Here is a 21,421-nt window from a genome sequence, read left to right as displayed (position 1 = left end):
CTGTCTCTCTCTGTCTCAAAAATAAATAAACGCTAAAAAAAAAATTTAAAAAAAAAAGAGGCACCGATCTTTTCTGGAAGTCATTTAGGGACAGGAAGGAGACAGCCAGATCAGTGGGATGTGCCCCTTCTCCTATTCCCAAGAAAAATTCAACCCATGTGTCCAATTCTTTTTTGCCTCTCAATTTAACTTAGTTCTGTAGATTTTTTTTTTTTAATGTGCTTTGCAAACAATTACAAGAGAGACCGATTACAAGAAAAGAAGCTGCTGGTCTTGTTAGGCATTGAGACTCTGCACAGACCAAGTGGGAAACAGCAGGAAAAAAACAGCCCAGTGTGAAAAATAAAGACAAACTGTAGGGTTGTGGGCAGTCAGAGAAACGAGTGGTCAGCATACATCAGTGGGGTTTGAATAAATAGATCTGCTTTCCTTTACACGTGTTTGCGTCTTCTGAGGATGAGGTTCACGTGTTGTCTTTTCTCTTTTAGATGTGGGCTCTGCATGGACTCCTGCTCCATCCAGAGTCTGGTCAGTGCTGAGAAAAATGAGAGAAGTCTCTCTGAACCTTCCCTTCTCTGCTCCTGTTACTGTTTCATTGCTTTAAAATAAACTAATTCATGCTGTCACCGCACTGCTGGCAGTGGTGTCCTCAGACATCCTTTCGCCTTTCAGTTATCGTTAGAGACCATGTATTCTTAGCCTCAGAAGGTAGTCCCCTCATCGTCTATTTAGGAAACCGAGGTCTGGAGAGACTGAAGAGTGAGCTTAGAGTTCCACCATTTTGGGGGGCAAAGTCCAGCCCACGGGGCAACTGCACACCATCAGTGGCCTCCGACTTTGGCAGACACCCCAAGGTCCTGCTCAGTTCAGGCTTGGCTGATGTCTGGGAAGCCACAAAGAGCACAGGCGGTGAGGGGGGAAGGGATGGGTTGACAGGTGTCACCATCAGACTGTAGAAGACTCTCTGGGATGGTAAAGACCACTCAGTGCTTCCCCAAGTGCCTTGCAAAAAGCACCCTCTGTCTAAAAGGGGGAAGAACTTATACTGACCCATTTAACAGATGGCAGAACTGAGGTATGCTCAGATCAAATGACTTTCAAGTTGCTTTCTGAACACAAGAGGCTGGCTTGAAAAAGAACAGAGTCAGAGAAATGTGAGCAGAATCTCCTTCTCTCTGAAGGCTCCTGCGGTAACCTGGGGACTCATCTGTCCTGTTCTACCTATGCCCTTCCATTCGCGAGTATTCGAAGCACCCGTCACCTGCGGTTGTCCTAAAAATGTCAGCGTTTGCATTTATTGTCAACGGTAGATTTTCCTGACCCTGCCCTTTTCTTGTACCTCTCTTCTGTTCTGAATAAGAATTTATTCACGGGTTAAGGGATTATTTATAGATGCTACTCTGAACATAAAACGGAAACCACCAAACCTGCAGTGGCTGTATAAAATGTGCCTTTGTGTACTGGCCATGTACAGGTGTGAGACCGGCGAGGGGGAAGGGAGTTTTCTGATTATATCTGTGCTCCCTCAAGGAGCAGTTTAGATCTTCAACCTCAGTATCTTATCCAGAACACAGGAATTCTTTCCCTGATGGATGACCTCTACAACCTAAATTGTGTAACATTGTGTGTGTGTGTGTGTGTGTGTGTGTGAATGTGCATTTTCAGGAAAAAGGGCTTCACAGCTTTCATCAGAAATCCTGAAATCCATGGAAAACAGGATCAGCATTATATACAGACATAGTAGGGATTCCAAAGCCCTCCCAAAGGGCTCTCCTGCTCAAAAATAATTCCCTTTTGTAATCCCTCTAAATGTCACTATAAGAACAAATTTCTTTGGTTAAGCATTTATGCTTAATGTATTGCTGATAAAAGGTATATACTATTTGGGACAAATAATACTTTCACAGATAAGACTCAAATTTGTATAACTTCCATTGTACTAAAAAGTTATAAACCGGTCAACTTCAGTAAAGGTCCAAAGTCCAAATGAAAAATTCCAGTATAAAACCCAGCGATTGTGTTTCTCTCTCCCTGGAGGACAGCTGGGTGACCCTGATCATCAAGCACATCAACACGTGATTTTCCTCAGACATCGTGAAGTTTTTTGTTTCTCTTTGCTCTTTGAGATAATTTATTCAGGGTCTGTGGTAAATCAACTACATACATTAGATACAGCCCTCCTGTGATGGGTGTTAAAGCTGAGCCTTCAAGTTACATGATCAAGGTCATAGAGGGAGAAGGAAGTAGAACCAGGATTTGAATCATCGATTATCTGACTCTAATGTCCACACTCTTTCCCCTAAGTGAACCCTGGCCAAGGGTCAAAGTTAGAGTTCCATGTGAGAGAACTTTGCTGAAAACAGGAAGTTAGCAGAGGACAAGATGCCCAGATGTGATTGGCTCTTAGCTGAAGCCCACCAACTGGCTGAAGTCTCAGCAAACCTGTGTTGGCACATCCAGCTTCATGGGACCAGATTTATTATCCTCATTGGCATTTAGCACATTTTAAATAGCAGTTATTTAACCTTGGTTAGTTTTGGGGTCAAAACAGTGATTAAACACATAACATATCCACTACCTTGTCAACAAACTTCTTGCTGTTTTAACATCCCTAAAATTAGGACAATGGCCGTGGCTTAAAACAGGAAGTTGAGAACACAGGTGTGAATATAGAAATAGGCTAATTTGCTAATTATTCTTGGTCTCATATAAATTGTGGTTTAATATTTTCATGACAGGTTACTGGTATCAGCTCTTATGAGTTACAAAACCCAAACACATTTGTGTTGAGTTTCTCTCCAAATATGACCATTTAGGCCTGGGGTCTGCAAACTTTTTTTTTTTTTTTTTTTTTTCCTGAACAGGGCAAAAAAATAAATATTTTTGGCTTTGCAGGACCCCAGTGTGTGTCAACAACGACTCAAGTCTTCTGTGTTTGAGCAGCCATAGAAAGTATGAACATGTATAAGCATGGCCGTGTTCCAATAACAATTTACTTATTAAAAAAAAAAGGCACTAGGTCAGGTTTGGCCTGTGGGCCACAGTGTACTGACCCCTGTTTTAGGGAGTAGACAGAATTCTAGGAACAGTGAGAAAAAAACTAGGAAAAATAATCAGAACATACAGAGAAAGGCTCATTGGAGAAGGGGTATGTGTATGGGGGTGTTATTTTTCCCATGTAGACATTTGATTAATATTTTATACGTGACATATGAATTAATCCACATATACACCACACAGTTAAATGGAGGCTCTTCTATGTAGTATGTTGGAAGAGTGTGGAATCGGGAGCCAGGAAATCGGGCTCTGGATAACGTTCTGTCAGTAACTTGCAAAGTTACATTGGCCTACTTATCCTCTCTGAGCAAAAAAGGGTGGTGGCATTAGAGTGTCTCCATAGGTCTTTCTACTCTACCATGCTCTAATGCTATGATTTTCTTATTAAGATATTTCTAGGGAGAAATACAAGGTTTAAAATATGGATTAAAATTATACTAAAAATTATATCAAAACCTGGCCTAGAACTTACTGACTCAACCCATGTAACCGACAAAGCCATGAGGGCCAACAAGTCAAAGGACACTATGCAAAGACCATCGCTGAGTGGTATGGAGTGAGAGGAACGCACCCAGCCTCCCCCTACTCCCCCCGCCCCCTGAAGGCTCCAGGTGAAGAGTTGGGCCCAGGTGTGGAATGAGTAGACCCCCCTGGCATGCTTAGTATGATGGGTAATGCTTCCTTGTGACTTCAGAAGGTAATTATGTAGACATTTTATGAGAAGAACCTGGACACAGGAGCAGACTCTTTGTGATGCTCCCAGCTGTAGAAGACCAAGAAGCCCCTCCCACCACTGAGCAAAGCAGCCAGTTCCCAAAGCCATTTGGAATCAAAGATGGCCACTCCCTTCTCAAAGAGTGGTGTTTAGGATAAGTGGTTGGTCTTTGTAGGATGAATATTGAGTAGGATCTAAGGATCCCTGTGGTTTGTAAACCACATTCTGCAGAGATCCCTGTAGAAAGGGGTGGCGTGTGTGTGTGTGTGTGTGTGCCCGTGCGTATGCCCCTTAAGGGCTCTGTGCCCCATGCCTGCTTCAACCAGATCTCTATACCCCCAGCTTTTATTTACTGGTAATTAGACAAGTTCTGGTCTATTTCATTTTAAACAAGAAACCCGAATCTCAGAAGGTAACATAGGCGGATGTGGCTGACGAAGGGAGTGGAAGGAGATTTTACCAGGAGTGAGAAGTTCATATTCATCTTCTGGGGAGGGCAAATGCCTTGGGGAGGAAGGCACATGGAGAAGTGCATACGACGTCTCGGTTCTTCTCAAGAACTCCCTGGGTCTCTTGGTGTTGGGGGAAATGTTCTCATAGTATGCCCCAGAGATCCCTGATGACCTTCTTCCAAGGACGCTGTGATTGATGAGGGTGTAGGAGAGATCTTCTAAGGACCTCTGGTCAGCATTATCCTGCTGGTGAAAGAAGAGCCTCATCAACAGTGGATTTCTTGCCATTCCCTTTATACTCTAGGCTCAACCCAGACCTGACCCTGGGCAAAGTCTGTCTTCCGTGACCATCTCTCCCCCCATCTCTTAGATGTTTTTCCTAAATGGCTGTCCCCACTCCAACCCCTAGCCCAGGTCACCAGAGAGCTCATGCTTTCTGGAGTATTCGGCCTACTCAGGCATGTCTTCTCTGCTTCATGTTCCAGAGTGACCCCTGACCACTCCGTGTAATTCCCAAATCTCAGGCCCTGAAGGCAGCCTATTCATACATAACAGAACAATCTGAGGATACCTTCACTTGGCTGGGTTATGATATTTAACCACTCATTCTAGAGACTTTGGCATTATTAAAAAGGGAAACCACTCAAGAGAGGTTCCTAGTCAGTGGCATCTCAGGAGATAAAAAGCAAAGCAGCAAATCTAAGAGGGAGAGCCTGGATCTGGGATGGAGGCTTGGTTTTGAATCATGTCTTTGCCCCTCTTGTCAGTTGTCTGGCTTCGGGAGAATATCACTCAATCTCTCAGTTTTCTCATTTGTAAAACAGAGGAGATCATAGTGCCAATCTTAGAGGGTTGCTGTAACAGTTACGTGGACACTACAGGCAAAGCCCTCAGCACACTGGTGTCAACAAATGACTCTGTGTATATTAGTTCCTTTCAATAAGATGTATAACAACAGTGGTGGCAGCTGCTGCTGCCCTCGGGCCCCATACAGGGTCCTGGGCTAGCAAGCATTGGCACCTAAAGTTTTTCTTTCATATCGAGCTTTGAAGGGGTCTTGGAGGCCAATTTCTGCCATCAGGGGTGTCCGCATTTCCGTCATCATCTCAGAAAAAGGTTCAGAGATGTTTGCATTACCTGGATGGGAGCAGATGACATTTCTGTATCTGGAGAAAGAAAATACACTCAATGAATTTCAGGTCACGGGGGGTTTGAGGACAGAGGATGGGGAGTGGCGGGGCAAACACTTGGATATAAGCAGCCAGAGAGCCACATGATAGCCCATCAGGCTATCCTGACCTGCAGCACACCCCTAGGGAGTGACGGCACTATCTAAACAAGATACAGCAGAGCCGTGCTGGGGCTGAGAGGCTGCATGGAGGGAAACACATTCGGTGGGGCATTGGAAAGGAAATCACAATTCCCTCCATCCCTCATACAAAATTCATTGCAGACCCGCCCTGTACCAGGTACTGTGGAGACCAAGAAAAATCAGAAACATTTCCTGTCCTCAAGGGGCTCACAGGCTAGCGTAGGGGACAGACCAGGGCCTCAGAGGATCCACAATGCAAAGGAGGGCTGTGGTGTCTATGCAGGTGAGGGGATGACCGTCATGCAGGGGCTGGTGCTCAAGAAAATCTTGACAGAAGGAAACTCTCTCTCTCTTTCTTTCCTTCTTTTTTTTATTTGAAGAGGCAGAGAAAGAGCATGAGTGGGGGAGAGGGCAGAGGGAGAGAGAGAATCTTAAGCAAGCTCTATGCCTACGTAGGGACCCTACTCAAGGCTTGACTTGGGGCTTGACTTGGGCTTGATCCCACGACCAAGGCATGATGACCTGAGCTGAAATCAAGAGTTGGATGCTCAACGAAGAGAGCCACCCAGGTGCCCCTTCAGAAGCAAACTCTTAAATTGAACCTTCCCATTCCTGAATTTGCTAGCAGATACAAACAAAAGCAGGGCACTTTATCAAAAACCAGTTTATTTAAAACCAACTGGCTCTGGCCCCTCAGTAAAGAGGCAAATGGACTTGCTCCCCCTTCACAAACACATCAGCTCGATCAGCAAACGTGAGCTTTCCCACGGAAGCTGCATGGTGCCATCTTACACAGAAGGTGGGTAAGCCCTTGCAGGCCACTTGATTTATTATTATGGATTTGCATTTCCTCAGGACTGACATCCCGGATGCTCCTATCTCCATAAATTCCCATGGCCATCTAGGACGTCCCTGATTATCACTACAAAAAAAGTCTCCAAGGGGCGCCTGTGTGGCTCAGTCAGTTGAGCGTCCGACTTCAGCTCAGGTCATAATCTCAGGGTTCATGGGTTCGAGCCCCACGTCAGGCTCTGTGCTAACAACTCAGAGCCTGGAGCCTGCTTCAGATTCTCCCTCTCTCTCTCTCTCTCTCAAAAATAAAAAAGTAAACATAAAAAAAATTAAAAAAAAAAAAAAAGAAAGAAAGAAAAGCCTGCGAGTTTTGGCATTAGAGGTCTTATTTCTACCGGGTTTGGCTCTGATGGAGATTGGGGTTTCCAGAAACCCATGATTCCTCTGGTGACGCTAGGGATGGGAGGGCCATATTATTCCTTTTTCATACTTTACAAAACTAGTTGATAAGACTCAGAGTGAATGAATTAGGCTCCGCTCTTTCAACCCAGGAAGGCAAAGTCAAAACTCCTTCATTTTTCTTCTTCAGAAATCCAGTGGCCTGTCCTCATGCCTATGCTTTCTCTCTTTCTCACACGTGATGCTATTCGCTACCCTCTCCTTCTCAAATTCCTTCTTCTTGGCTTCAGTCCTGTTTTGTCTCCAGAGACCGTTGCCTCGCCTCCTAAGTGATCTTCCAGCATCTGTTCTTGCCACTCCCTAACACAATTAGTTCTCTGCACAGCCACCCAGGCCATGTCTTTTAAGGCTAACACCATCACACCCACCCTTCCTTAAAATAGTCCTGTGGTTCTCAAGACAAAAGCTTCCGTCCTAAGCTTGACCACAAGGCCATGCCCCTCCTGAGTGCTCTCTGTGCCCGCACTGGCCTCCTTGCAGTCTCTTGGAAGCACCTGGCACCTCTAACTCTCCAGTTATTGTTCCCAGTTAACCCCTTCAGCTTCCAGACCTCAGGGAGATATGGAGTCACCAGCTCCTGATTCAATGAGCTCACAGTCTAGTGGAGACGGGGACCAGCAACTGGACAAATGACTCAGACCGATGTGGAAGGTATTACACTGGAAATAATGCCCAGGGAGCTTTGGAAGCACAGAGAAAGGACAGTTGGAAATGTAAGTCTATCAAAAGTAGGAAAGAGAAAGCAATGACTTACTCTCCTTATCGGAATCCGGCTTTGCTTCAAAACCGTGTGTTTTTTTCCTGAAAAAAGAAAAGGAAAGAAAATTGGTTGATTCAGTGTTCAGCAACTCTCCAAGGAAATTACACTCAACTCTAAAACCTTATCTTTGAGTCTTTCATTTGTTAAAGGTATACCCCCTTCAGCATAGGGGCAAACGAAGATAGATAAAAAGAAAAAGGAAGGATAAGACCAAGGAGAAATCTACACCTTTGTGTGTGTGTGTCTTTCTCCTCCCTTCTCCTTTTTCTAAGGCTGAGGTGGAATTGGTTTATAAATGGAGAACCATGATGATGTTATAGGTAACTATTTGGGGGATGTTTTCTTCTAACAAAATCTCAATTTCTTTTATATCATGTGAGATAAGGAGCCAAGATTATTTCCAGTTCCAACCCCAAGCTCAGTCTGTGATCTCCAAGCAAACAAGCAAACAAACAGCTCCCATATGAACACAGAGGTAACTGCTCTGTAGAGATGATGCCCCCACTCCAGAAAAACACAGTATAAATGTAATGGATGCTCCTTATCATCTCAAGAGATGATGACATTTACTCCAAGGAGCATGACTGTGTGTTCTGCTTTGCTTAGATGGTCTAGTTAACGTCCTTATCAGTCATTTAGGGACCCTAAACTATTTTTAGAGTCTCTTTCACTCTCAAAGCTTTCTCAGTGCAGAGGATGAATTATATGACCACCCTGGCTGTAAGTTCTCTGTGCAAGGGACAGAAATGTATGCTTCTGTACATGGGGATTCTGGGACTAGCAGTGGGATTCAAGGGTCTTTCTCTGCATTGGTAGCCAGTTTAATTCTTGCTTCTGAGGCTTTCCTGTTTGAGGAGCGCTTATCAAGACTATTGTTCCTGTTTCTCACCAAACTCAAATTGTCACTTCCCTGACTGACTCTCAGATGACTGTGTCCGGGTAGTGACAGGCTTCCACTGTGGCCACAGACAGTGGGCAGTTACAGGTGATTTAAAGCAAATACCACATTGAAACCACACTTAGGGAAATAACTCATGAAATAATTCTCCACTCACCACGGAAGGCAGAGACAACCTTCAGCAATGTAGCAGTCCCAGCATCTAAAATAACCGTGAGATGACACAAATCACAATGTTGGTTTCTGCAGCTTTGTTAGGTCACTCTCTTCCTTTTGCCATTTCTGTGAAAAACCTTTTCTCTTACCCCAAGACAGTATTTATTGTAGATGACTTGGACACATTTAGCATGCTAGAATGACTCCTTCCTTCCAGGACACTAACTGACCTTTTGAAATATGAAGATGATGCTTATCAACTCCTAATCAGGGAAGGGACTTTCGGCTGTATTCCCAGCAAAGGGAAAGGGCTTGCTCATGACTGATTTTAATGATTTGCTTGGACTCTTGTGATGAAGGACACGTGAGTTATCTCTAGGAAATCAAGGTATAAGTACATGGACGTTTTAGAGATTTCTTTCAGGTATAGGTTATGTAATATTTATATAGAGTTCTACAGCACTCTGAATTTCTCCGATTTATACCATATTATAATTGTTCTTTTGAAAAAAAAAAAAAAAACACCTCAAAACAACACAGGCCCAAAATGGTGTCACTTAGACTGAGTTCTCAAACTGGTGCTTAATACATAATTTTTCTTGGGGGGGTCACAATTGATTGAGGGGCAGAGAGAGAAAGAATCCCAGGAGGGGAAGAAGGAGAGAGAGAGAGGAGAGTGGGGAGAGAGGGAGAGAAATTGGGCTCACTCGAAGTGGAGATCGTGTTTTACTCAAAGTGGGTCTTGGGCTCACCCGATGTGGGACTTGAACTCACAGACTGTGAGATCATGACCTGAGCCAAAGTCAGATGCTTAATGACTGAGCCACACAGGTGCCCTTTAATATATAATTTAATTGCAGTTTCAACCTCCTCCATAAATGTAGTCTTAACCCGTCAGCCAGGAGTTCTTTAATCTATGCCAATGAGTCTGTCACTTGGGCCCTCTCCGTCCCCGTAAAAAAGTGAGATAATCTGCCTGATAAAGACACGTTGTTTTTCCCCTTAGAAAGTGGCCTCGCCTGGAATAATTCTTTTTTTTTTTTTTTTTTTTTTTTTTTTTTTTGTAGAGACAAAGAACATGCTTAAGTCAGGGGAGAGGGAGGGATGAAGGGAGAGGGAGACAGAATCTTAGGCAGGCTCAATGCCCAGGGCGGAGCCCCACATGAGGCTCATCATGAGCTGATCCAAAATCGAAAGTTGGATGCTTAACCAGCTCAGCCACTCAGGCACCCCGAGAAATAGTTCTTTTCTTTTGCTAATAACTTTTTAAAAATGTTTTATTATTTATTTTGAGAGAGATAGAGTGTGAGAGGGGAGGGGGTAGAGAGAGAGGGGGACAGAAGATCTGAAGCAGGTTCCATGATGACAGCAGAGAGCCTGACTCTGGGCTTAAACTCACAAACCAGGAGATCATGACCTGAGATGAAGCCAAAAGCTTAACCAACTGAGCCACCGAGGTACCCCGCTAATAACTTTTTTAAAATTTAGTTTTCTTCACTTTATTATTCTTTTTTAATATTTACTAATTTATTTGAGAGAAAGAGAGAGGGAAAGAGAAAATCCTAAGCTGGCTCCACACGGTCAGCACAGAGCCTGACTCAGGGCTCGATCCCACAAACTGTGAGATCATGACCCGAGTCGAAATCAAGAGTCAGTCACTTGACTGAGCCGCCCAGGTGGTCCTAATTCCCATCCTTCTTCTATAAAAACCTTCCATTTTGCGTAACTCCTTGGAGAGCCTCTCGACTTGCTAGATGAAGTGTTGCCTGACTAATGAATCGTTTAATAAAGACGACTAGGTTTGCAAATTTACTTGGTTAAATTTTGTTATTTAACAGTTCATTTGTTGACATCCTACACTAGAAGATTAGCGTCATAGAGCTGGGAACCATATTTATTTGCCAGCACATGCCACAGTATGGGGCACACAGTAAATCTATTTTCCATAAGTATTTCATAAAGGAATGAGTAGCCAAGAACAGAGCATCTCTAACTGGCTCAGATCCTCAAATCTACCTCCTTGATTCAAGGCATAGGTAAATCAACAGGACTTGTGATCTATTTTATGGCAGAAAGGCCCAGGATCTTTTGGCGGTCAGATATCCAGCCTGAAGTCTAAGTATCATTCTGGGCATCTTTCTGAATTTGAGTCATAGCTACCTACAGACTTAAATGTGAGGGTCCTTTATAAAGTACTGCATGTACCAGTAACACTATGTAAAGTGTAAAATGTCACTCAGAGATATCATCCCTAGTGATCTTCCCAAGGAGTTCCCTTGGAAAGGGCAGGAGAGGAGAAGCTGTGGGCGTCAGCACGGCTGAGTGTTCTGACAACCCCTCGGGTCTATGTACCATCAGAATTTGGGGGCTGAAAGGCGTTGGCTGTAGTTATTCCTCCCCTTTGGGCTACTTTTGGCCATTTGTTTATATCTACTGTTTCTGTGGCTAAAGAAACGCTAGAAGGAAACCAAGGAATCTCACCAATTGCTAAGAAATCTGGTTCACGGAGCAGATTTGGAAGATGAGAAAAGACACTGAAGTTTGAGTTACTCAGTCAGTGTCTCTGGAAACCTTGAGCCAGTTTCTTCATCAGTAAAATGAAGATACTTCCCCTGCTTACCTCATGGAATTGTAAGGGTTAAATAAAGTTAAATGCGGGCAAACGTTATTTTTAAACTGGTTATTTCCCCCACTCAACTTTTCTGTAACATATTCTTGCCCTTCGGCTTGGATGCTTTGGTCTGGGATGGGTTCAGAGAACCTCCCTGAAGGAGGCCAGATGCGTCTCTATGACACCAGGCTATGTGCCAGCAATTCCAGGCTCCTGTCTCTTACACAAAACTTCTCTGACCCCCTGGTCCACCCAGTCTCTCCCTTGTTATAATGGCCATGGCCCTTCTGGTCTGTTTCATTCTTTGGACTGTGTGCTTTAACATATGTCCAATGACATCTCCCAAATATGTGATCCTGAGCTTGCACTGAAGAAATGTATGCTGCTGGGGGTGGGGGGAATCTTTGGGCGTCTAACTCCTAACAGAAGCTTTGGCTCAGTGGTAGCTTTTTAACTGATATTCTTTCAAAAGCTTCTCCTGAAACCATAGGAAAAGTGCAGATAACTCTATAGGCCACAAAACAACTGGTTTTGCCACCCTTTGGGATTCTTGGACCCCGAGACACTACTTTCATATTTGAGTGATTCCCTGACACTCAAAGGGAGTAGTCAGAAGAGTCTTGGTTTAACAGCATCAGGATAATTGCAAGTGTCTCTCTCCACAAACCTTTCAACAATCGTGATGCTGTGGGAGATGTGGTCACCTCAGAAATAGAAACTTTGAGCTTCAAATGGAATGGCCAGGATGGAGCTTGAGCACAAAGGGACTTGAGTTAAATGAACAGAGACAGCAGGAAATGGCGATCTTATTTCTAGTTGCTGGGGATCACACTAGGTTCCTAGTACATCTCCTCTCCTAAGGTTCAAAGTGTTTTTGTCTTGTCTTCACATTTACTGTTATTACGACTGATGCTGGGTCTAAATAAGGTGCTCCGTGTGGAGTATGTGAAGTTCAGGACCTGACAGACTTCACTCTTCATGGGCAAAGGCCGGGAGGTTTCTTGGATTTGTTCTCACCTGGATGCTCTCTGTTTGAAGGTATGATTTTCCAGACCAGGTTACCTTATGAGTATTCTGTTGCCCCCTAAAACCCAATCTATCAGGAACGAGCTAAGTACTTCCTTTCCAGGCTTCCCACTTCAATTCACAAGTTTTCCAACCACCATTTGTGTGTAGCCCCAGAATCGCCTCAGCTGCTGCTTGTTGCCCTCAGATCTGTTCACAGCCCCTCCTCAATGTACATGGCAGCCTTTTATTTGACGTTTTCTCCATTGCCATGGCAACAGCCCACTAACATTCTCCAACAACCTCCATACACAACCAGTCCTAAATCATTTGTTCCCACATGGCCGGGATTCCTTATGGTGACCATGAGAGTATCAGTATATAGAGAAGTCTATCTGCTGGGCACAACATTCAGGACTGTATACAGGGATGGGGAAGGGTACTGGCTTTGTCTCATGTAAATCCTCATCTTTTACAGCACCAAGGCAGAGAACAGGGGACAAGAGGAGAAAAAAAGGATTAAATAAAGAAAAATCTATTCATTGTTTGGGTTAGGTTTCTTCTGTATAAACATTTTTTTCCATTTGTGGAGAATTGAGAGTATAGAGAAAAAGAAACTAAAAAATACTACTTATGTTTGTTTATTACTTTCTCTCAACCTCTCTCTCTCTCTCTCTCCACACACACACACACACACACACACTTACTACATGTATGTAACACATGCATTGTATATATTTCATTTAATCTCAGACTAAATCCATGAAGTAGTTATAATGATTCTATTTTTTTTTAACCAATGAGAAAACTAAGGTTGAAAATGTTAAGCAACTTGTCCGAGGACCACCAGTCAGTAAGTAAGACTCTGAGCTCCTCTCATAGAGAACTAGGTTCTCTCACTCTGCTCAGTGAAGGTGGGGTGGGATTCCCACGGCTTTTGTAACAAATCCGGTCTGGAGAACCATGATGAGGGTGTGCTGATTGGATGGTGAAGTTGAAAATCACATCCCAGTAAATATAAATATAAGACTTTAAAAAATTATATTAAGGGAGACATTTTATTTATTTTTATTTTTTTAAGATTTTTGATTTTAAGACGGGGTGAGTGGATGCGCAGAAAGTGAGAGACAAAATCCCGACATAGGGCTCTACCCTGTGAACGATGAGATCATGACCTGAGCCTAAATCAAGACTCCTGGATGCTTAACTGACTGAGCCACCCGGACACCTCTAAGGGAGATATTTTAAATTAGCATGGAAATGAAGATGCTGAGGCAACTGATTAACTACTTGGGAAAAAAATGTGTGCGTGTGTGCGTGTGTGTGTGTGTGTGTGTGTGTGTATTTGACACCATATAGTGAATGTATGGGGCTGCATGTAAAGCAATAAAACAAACAAAAAATTATACTGTGGATTTTTCTTAAGAAGGGGAAAGAATTTTAAGCATAAATTGGTAGAAAACAAGGAGATTTCTAGATTTAATTCAGTTATGTTTAAGAAATAGCAAGCAAACAGGGGTGCCTGGTGGCTCAGTCAGTTAAACATCTGACTTTGGCTAAGGTCCTGATCTCATGGTTCGTGAGTTTGAGCCCCACATTGGGCTCTGTGATGTCAGCACAGAGCCTGCTTCAGATCCTCTGTCTCCCTCTCTCTTTGTCTCCTCCCCCCTACGCTTTCTCTCTCAAAATAAATAAACATTTAAAAAAATAGTAAGCAAACATAAAATATCTGCATGGCATGAGATATACAGAAAAAAATATTTTTTGTAATAAGAGAAAAGGGCTAATTTCTTCAAAGTACAAATAGCTTGTATTAGCAATAAAACAAAGCAAACCATACCTATCAAAATAACACCAGCATTCTTCACAGAACTAGAATAAATAATCCTAAAATGTGTATGGAACCAGAATAGACCCCGAATAGCCAAAGCAATATTGAAAAAGAAAACCAAAGAGGGAGGCATCATAATCCCAGACTTCAAGCTCTATTACAAAGCTGTAATCATCAAGACAGTATGGTCCTGGCACAAAAATAGATGCTCAGATCAATGGAACAGAATAAAGAATCCAGAAATGGACCCATAAACGTATGGCCAACTAATCTTTGACAAAGCAGGAAAGAATATCCAATGGAATAAAGACACTCTCTCCAACAAGTGGTGTTGGGAAAACTGGACAGTGACATGTAGATAAATGAACCTGGGCCATTTTCTTACACCATACACAAAAATAAACTCAAAATGGATGAAAGACCTAAATGCAGGACAGGAAGCCATCAAAATCCTCGAGGAGAAAGCGGCAAAAATCTTTTTGATCTTGGCTGCAGCAACTTCTTATTCAACACATCTCCAGAGGCAAGGGAAACAAAAGCAAAAATGAACTACTGGGACCTCATCAAAATAAAAAACTTCTGCACAGAGAAGGAAACAATCAGCAAAACTAAAAGGCAGCCAATGGAATGGGAGAAGATATTTTCAAATGACATATCAGATAAAGGGTTAGTATCCAAAATCTATAAAGAACTTCTCAAACTCAACACTCAAAAAAACAAATAATCCAGTGAAGAAATGGGCAAAAGACATAAATAGACATTTCTCCAAAGAAGACATCCAAATGGCCAACCGACACATGAAAAAAATGCTCAACATCACTCATCATCAGGGGAAAACAAATTAAAAACACAATGAGATACCACCTCACACCTGTCAGAATGGCTAACATTAACAACTCAGGCAAGGACAGATGTTGGCAAGGATTCAGAGAAAGAGGAACATTTTTGCACTGCTGGTGGGAATGCAAATTGGTGCCGCCATTCTGGAAAAAAGTATGGAGGTTCCTCAAAAACCTAAAAATAGAACTACCCTACAACCCAGCAATTGCACTACTAGGCATTTATCCACGGGATACAGGTGTGCTGTTTCGAAGGGACACATGCACCCCCATGTTTATAGCAGCACTATCAACAATAGCCAAAGTATGGAAAGAGCCCAAATGTCCATCGATGGATGAATAGATGAAGACGATGTGGTATATATATACAATGGAGTATTAATCGGCAATCAAAAAGAATGAAATCTTGCCATTTGCAACTATGTGGATGGAACTGGAGGGTATTATGCTAAGCGAAATTAGTCAGTCAGAGAAAGACATAAATCATATGACTTCACTCGTATGAGGACTTTAAGAGACAAAACAGATGAACATAAGGGAAGGGAAAGAAAAATAATATAAAAACAGGGAGGGGGACAAAACAGAAGAGACTCATAAATATGGAGAACAAACTGAGGGTTACTGGAGGGGCTGTGGGAGGGGGGATGGGCTAAATGGGTAAGGGGGACTAAGGAATCTACTCCTGAAATCATTGTTGCACTATATGCTAACTATCTTGGATGTAAATTAAAAAAAAAAAAAAATAGTGGTGTCTTTGAGCTCCCTGCAGGTGTTGAGAGCTCAGGAGAACATCCCCTCCCAGCCCTCAGAAAGTTGTTCCATTTCTGAAGTCATGGTTGACTGCCCTGATTTCCCTTGATAAAGTCCTTCTGCCTTTCAGCTGTTCTCCACCAGCTGCTCGCACTGATTCTGGGGAGAAGGCCAAACCCATAAGGAATTGAACTTAGTGTCTGACACCTAGAGGCGCTTCATGTTTCTCAGTTCTTTACCCAGTTCCCTCCCCTCACCCAAAAACCTCTTTTTCTCTTTCTGGCTGCGTTCCTCTGTCCCATCTCTCCTGCTTTCCCTTGGGGAGTCTGGACTCACCTGTTTTTCCTCAGCAGAGAGTTCCCCATTTTCTCAGGTCTCCTGGTGACTTCCCCTCAGCCAACCTGCAGCTCTAGCGAGGGCAGCTCCCTGACTTACAGGCTGCTGTGGAGCTCGGCCACCAGTGCAGAGAGCTGAGAGCTGAAATGAGAAGTGTTCCTCTCTGCAGCAGGGAGGAGGACCCCAGGGGGAGGAGAGTCTGAGGTGCACACATGAACAACTTCCTAAAATGTCAGAGATGGAGAAGGTGAGCAAATTATGCCACCCTAAGGTACGCCTCTTCAGTGTGTTGATTATTTTTTTTTCCCCCAAAGTTTATTTATTTATTGTGAGAGAATGGGAGAGAGCATGAGCAGGGGAGAGGCAGAGAGAGAATCCCATTGAGGCTCTTGGCCCAGAGCATGGTGGGGGACTCGGACTTACAAACCGAGAGATCATGGCCTGAGCCGAAACCAAGTCCGATGCTTACACCACTGAGCCACCCAGGCACCCCTGGTATATTAGTTATTTTAAGCTGGTTATGACATGGGAAACAAAGGCAAAAGGATATGGAGATAAATTTAAGTTTCCTTAGAACCTGCAGCCCATCCACAAACACTTGAGGCAGGCAGAGGATCATATATCTCCAGGAACTCCTACTGCCTTAATGTTAAGGCTTTGCTAGAGGGAAAAACAACCTTAGCTTGACTGACAAAAGCGAGGCCTCCAGTATCCCTTGAGTCTTCTTCAGCATACGAAAATCCTTTGGAAACTTCCCCTTGCCTTTACCTTCCCCAGCTCCAAAGTATATAATCAGTCCCTCCTCACAATCCTGGGGCAGATCTTCCTGCCCGTGGGTCTTTTCCCCGCGTTTTAACAAAATCACCTTTTTGCACCAAAGACGTCTTAAGAATCCTTTCTTGGCTGTTGCTCTGGACCCACACCCCCTGCAACTCCAAAATCACATCAGTTATTTTTTTTTTTTTTTAATTTTTTTTTTTCAACGTTTTTTATTTTATTTTTGGGACAGAGAGAGACAGAGCATGAACGGGGGAGGGGCAGAGAGAGAGGGAGACACAGAATCTGAAGCAGGCTCCAGGCTCCGAGCCATCAGCCCAGAGCCTGACGCGGGGCTCAAACTCACGGACCGCGAGATTGTGACCTGGCTGAAGTCGGACGCTTAACCGACTGCGCCACCCAGGCGCCCCTCACATCAGTTATTTTTAAGAAACTTCAGACACAGGGGCACCTGGGTGGCTCAGTCGGTGAAGCACCTGACTCTTGATTTCAGCTCAGGCCATGGTCTTGCAGTTTGTAAGTTCAAGTCCCACATCGGGCTCTGTGCTGACAGCTTGGAGTCTGCTTGGGTTTCTCTCTCTCTCTCTCTCTCTCTCTCTCTCTCTCCTCTCTCTGTGTCTTGCTCCCCCCCTCCAAATAAATAAACTTAAAAAAAAAACTTCAGACATAAAACAAGCTCTGAAAATCAAGTGGAAATTACCCAACTGCAACAGACATTTACATTTACAAGGGAAATCACCAGGTGTAAGGGTGTCAGGTGGAGGGGGAACGCTAAATCTCCAGAAACTGTTACTAAGGCAGAAGGCAATTAAATCTGCATAGCAGCATTACCCTAGTTTACTGTGCATTTTCCTCCTGCTTGGACTCTCTACCCCAACATTTTCTTTTGTTTTTATGTGAAAATGGTATTTAAGGTTATGGCTCCAGTCATTTGGGGAAGTTACTTAGTTTCTCTGGGTCTCTCCCTTGTATATGGGAGATATACATGTTGTTCAATTTTGTTTTTCTCCTGTTAATTTGTCTCACGTCAATTTAATTCTTAGGCCAGTCAGAATCGAGGATAAATTCTTCTGAAGGAATTGGGCTACTGGCCTTCACCAGAAGCCATTGGTCAATAAGAGCACTGAGCTCTGGGGAAGCCCTGTCTGCAATTACGGTCAGGCCATGGGAATTTTTCACTTCAGATTCCTAAATTTATTAAACTGCTTTGTAGTCTTGGGAAAAAAAAAAAAAATCAAAGGGGGAACTTTGTTTTAAAGCAAGAAAAGTTTAAAACAAACTAAGTCACCCCATGGACCAATAGAAAATATTAACAAAACATATATCTGATAAAAAGAATTTATCCAGAACATACACAGAACTCTCAAAATTCACTAAGAAAACAAACACCCAATAACAAAATGGCCAAAATACTTGAACAGACATTTCACCAAAGAAAATACACAGATGGCAAATACATACATGAAAAAATGCTCAATACCATAGTCACTAGGGAACTGTAAATCAAACCACAACGCGGTACTTTTACACACTTATGTTAAAAAACGGAAGTCAATTGGGGCACCTGGGAGGCTCAGTCGGTTAACAGTCTTGATTTTTGGCTCAGGTCATGATCTCATGGTTTGTGAGTTTGAGCCCCGTGTTGGCCTCTGTGCTCCCCGCTAACACGGCTTCAGATTCTTTGTCTCCCTCTCCCTCTCTCTGCCCCTCCCCTGCTCTCTCTCTCTCAAAATACATAAACTTTAAAAAAAAAAAAAAAGAGAGGCTCAAACAAGTGAGTCTGAAGATTTAATTGGCTTTATAAGAGATTCATGAATTGGACAGAATCCCATCCAGCGAGTAGAGAGAGACCCTCTGAGGAGCTGTGCAAAATGGAAGGTTTTTATAGAAGGAGGGTGGGGCAGGCACGTTATTAGCAAAAGAGAAGAAGGAAGTGTTTCAGGCAAGATCACTATCCCTTAGGGGGAAGACAGGGAGTCTCATTCGGTGGATTATCTCATTTCTTCGGGGATAAAGAGGGCCCGAGTGAGAGATTACTTCACTGATGTTGATCAGAAAATTCCTTATTTACCAGTTAAGATGTACATTTCTGGAGGAGGTTGAACCTGCAGTTAGGTATTAAGTCTCTGTTTGGTGACTTGGTAATTACTCAGGTAATGGCATTTTGGGTCTGTGGTTTTCTTGCTAACAACTATTAGAATTTCTACCTTTGAAAAAACCCAGAAAAATTGATAATACCAAGTGCTGACAAGGGATGCAGGGCTTTGAGAGGTCTCACGTATTGCTGATGGGAATGCCAAATGATTCAGCCTTTTTGGAAAACAGCATGGTACTTTCTTATAAACATAAGCATAGCAGCATTATACAGCCTAGCAATCCCACTCATAGGCAGTAACCTAAGTGAAATAAAAAATAAGATTTCTAAGAACGTGTTTGCAAATGTTTATAGCAGCTTTACTCAGAATTGCCCCTCAAACCCTGGAAATAACCCAAATGATCCTCAAGGGGTGAATGGCGAGACAACCATTGTCACAACCATCCAATACTGCCCAGCAATAAAAAGGAATAGACTACAAATCTATACAACAACACGAATGAATCTTGAGTGTGTTATACGAAGTGAGAGAAGCCAGACTTAAAGCCTACCTTTAATGACGTTCAGCACAAGGCAAAATGGTAGGGACAGAAAACACTTCAGCAGTGGCCAGGAGCAAGGGGTGGGGGAGGGATTGACCTTCAAGGGGCAGGAGGGAATTTTTCTGTTGTTCTTCTGTGTCTTGTGGTGGTGGCAACAGACTACGTGCATTTCTCATAATTAAAATAGCTCTATACCAAAAAGGGTGCATTTTACTGTATGTAAGTTATGTCTCAATAGAAAAAATCAAGAGGTTAAAAAAAGAGAGAAATGAACTTGGATGTTTGGTATTATGCTTATATTTGATGGTCGGTTCCAGCTTGGGCACTCATTTGTTTCTTCATTTTTTCAACAAGTGTGTGTTAAGCACCTATGCTAGGTGGGTTCAATGTCGAGCAAAGCAGATACAGGCTTGCCCTCGTGGAGCTCCTTGAAATGAAATAAAGCAAAATGCTTTATTGCTCATCCTTGGTAATGCAGAGGTCACACTTGCAATAGTCAGGAGCAGCACAAGGAGGGGACTAGTTGTGTGACACCAGAGCCACCACACATCACTGTGCCCTTGTAGCTGCTCCCCAGGCTTCAGTGGGACTCCGTGGAGCATTTCCAGGATGGCATTACTACCAACTGGAAGAAAGACAATAATCCTTGCCTAGGAGGAGAAAACATTCTGAAGTGAGGAGGGTCTGTAAGCGAAAGGAGAGCAATGCCAATCTAGGGGGACTTGATGCACAAAGCAAAATACATGATTATTTCCAACATCTTAGTACTATAAGGGCAAATACAAATTAAAAAATAAGAAGCCTAATTCTCTCCATTAAAAATGAGGGGGCAGACATTCTCCGCCCCCCCTCCCCCTTTTTAGAGCTTTTACATTAGAAAACTTTTAAGTTCTTAATGTATTTGAAAGGCACATAAATTCTGGAAAGGCTGAGTAAACAGCCGGGGAATGTTTCCATCAGGATCTGCAGGCTATCTCTTTGAAATGTAATCAGCAAGGAATATACACGCAATCTCCCAGTTTCCCTCTGGGGAATAGCCACAGAAATTGAGTGGGCACCTAGCTCCAAATTGCAAGCCTACTTCCAGTTAAAAAGAGGAAATGTTCTCTTTGAAGGACATTTGGCAAATACATTACCAAATTAATTTAGGATGGATTATGTGTGGCAAGTGGTACAGTTAATTCTCTTGTTTAGGACTAGTCATTGTTAGTCTTGAGAAAATGTATACAATGGATTTTATCTGCTTGGTTCCATAAAAGGGCAAGATTCTTCTGTTTTTGCAGTCTCCTTAGTGAATTACCTGTGGTTTGCCTCACATCCCAGTTTAGTGCTTATTCAATAATGAAACTTTCTACTTTTGTAGCAAGATTTTCTGGGGCAGCAGGGGATTTTGTTTTTCATTGTATTTCTCTAACAGTACCTCCATTCAAATTATCATTAACCTTCAGGTAATCAACTCTAGGAAAGATGTTAGGTGGCAGATTTTCTTATCTTGGAAATATCTGAAATTCAGGAAATGCTGTCCTCAGTAAATTAAATGAAACAATGAAGTAAGAAAGAAAAGTCTTTTTTTTTTAAGTTGAAGACAGCACAGATGTGTGTGTGTGGTTGGGGGCGGGGGGAGGGCGGTGGGGAACAGAGAGAGGGAGAGAGAGAAGCTGAAGCAAGCTCCATGCTGCCAACGCAGAGCCTGACGTGGGGCTCAAACTCACAGAACAGCCAGATCATAACCTGAGTGGAAACCAAGAGTCAGGCGCTTAACTGACTGAGCCACCCAGGTGCCCCTAAGAAAGAAAATTCTTAACAAAGCATATATTAAAAATTAGCTGTGTCCACTGAATACAGGTCAAAGAAATCTAGAGCTGCACTAATCTGTTTCTCCCATTCTCTTCTGTCAAAACCACTTCCTTGTCCAGGCTGGATAACTACAATAAATTTTAGGAAATATCTTCCAAGTTATCTAAAGCCTTCTTTTTTATGTATAGGAAATCTGGGATAACAGCCAACGGTCTGCCATTCTGTGTATGAAAAAAG

The 21,421-nt window shown here is 43.0% G+C and overlaps 1 protein-coding gene across 3 annotated transcripts; it reads right to left on the bottom strand.

The window, feature by feature from the left end:
• Window positions 1-190: 190 nt before the first annotated feature.
• Window positions 191-16,130, bottom strand: GCSAM (germinal center associated signaling and motility). 3 transcript variants are annotated; one of them, XM_058731443.1, is made up of 6 exons: window positions 15,974-16,130; window positions 8,603-8,647; window positions 7,542-7,588; window positions 5,362-5,390; window positions 4,233-4,470; window positions 191-535 (listed from the first exon to the last, which is right to left on the bottom strand). In XM_058731443.1, the coding sequence occupies exons 1-6, from the start codon at window positions 16,000-16,002 to the stop codon at window positions 432-434; spliced, it is 492 nt and encodes a 163-aa protein (XP_058587426.1). In that variant the 5' UTR covers window positions 16,003-16,130; the 3' UTR covers window positions 191-431. The 3 variants fall into 3 exon arrangements, 2 of the variants coding, with proteins under 2 accessions (XP_058587426.1, XP_058587427.1); XM_058731444.1 differs by having other exon boundaries at window positions 4,233-4,467; XR_009262187.1 differs by lacking the exons at window positions 191-535; window positions 15,974-16,130 and adding an exon at window positions 12,230-12,607 and having other exon boundaries at window positions 4,336-4,467.
• Between the last annotated feature and the right edge of the window lie 5,291 nt (window positions 16,131-21,421).

This window comes from Neofelis nebulosa, chromosome 5 (genome assembly GCF_028018385.1).
Source record: "Neofelis nebulosa isolate mNeoNeb1 chromosome 5, mNeoNeb1.pri, whole genome shotgun sequence".
NCBI lineage: Eukaryota > Metazoa > Chordata > Mammalia > Carnivora > Felidae > Neofelis > Neofelis nebulosa.
The sequence above is the reverse complement of the archived record's forward strand: the minus strand, read 5'-3'. Positions and strand labels throughout refer to the sequence as shown.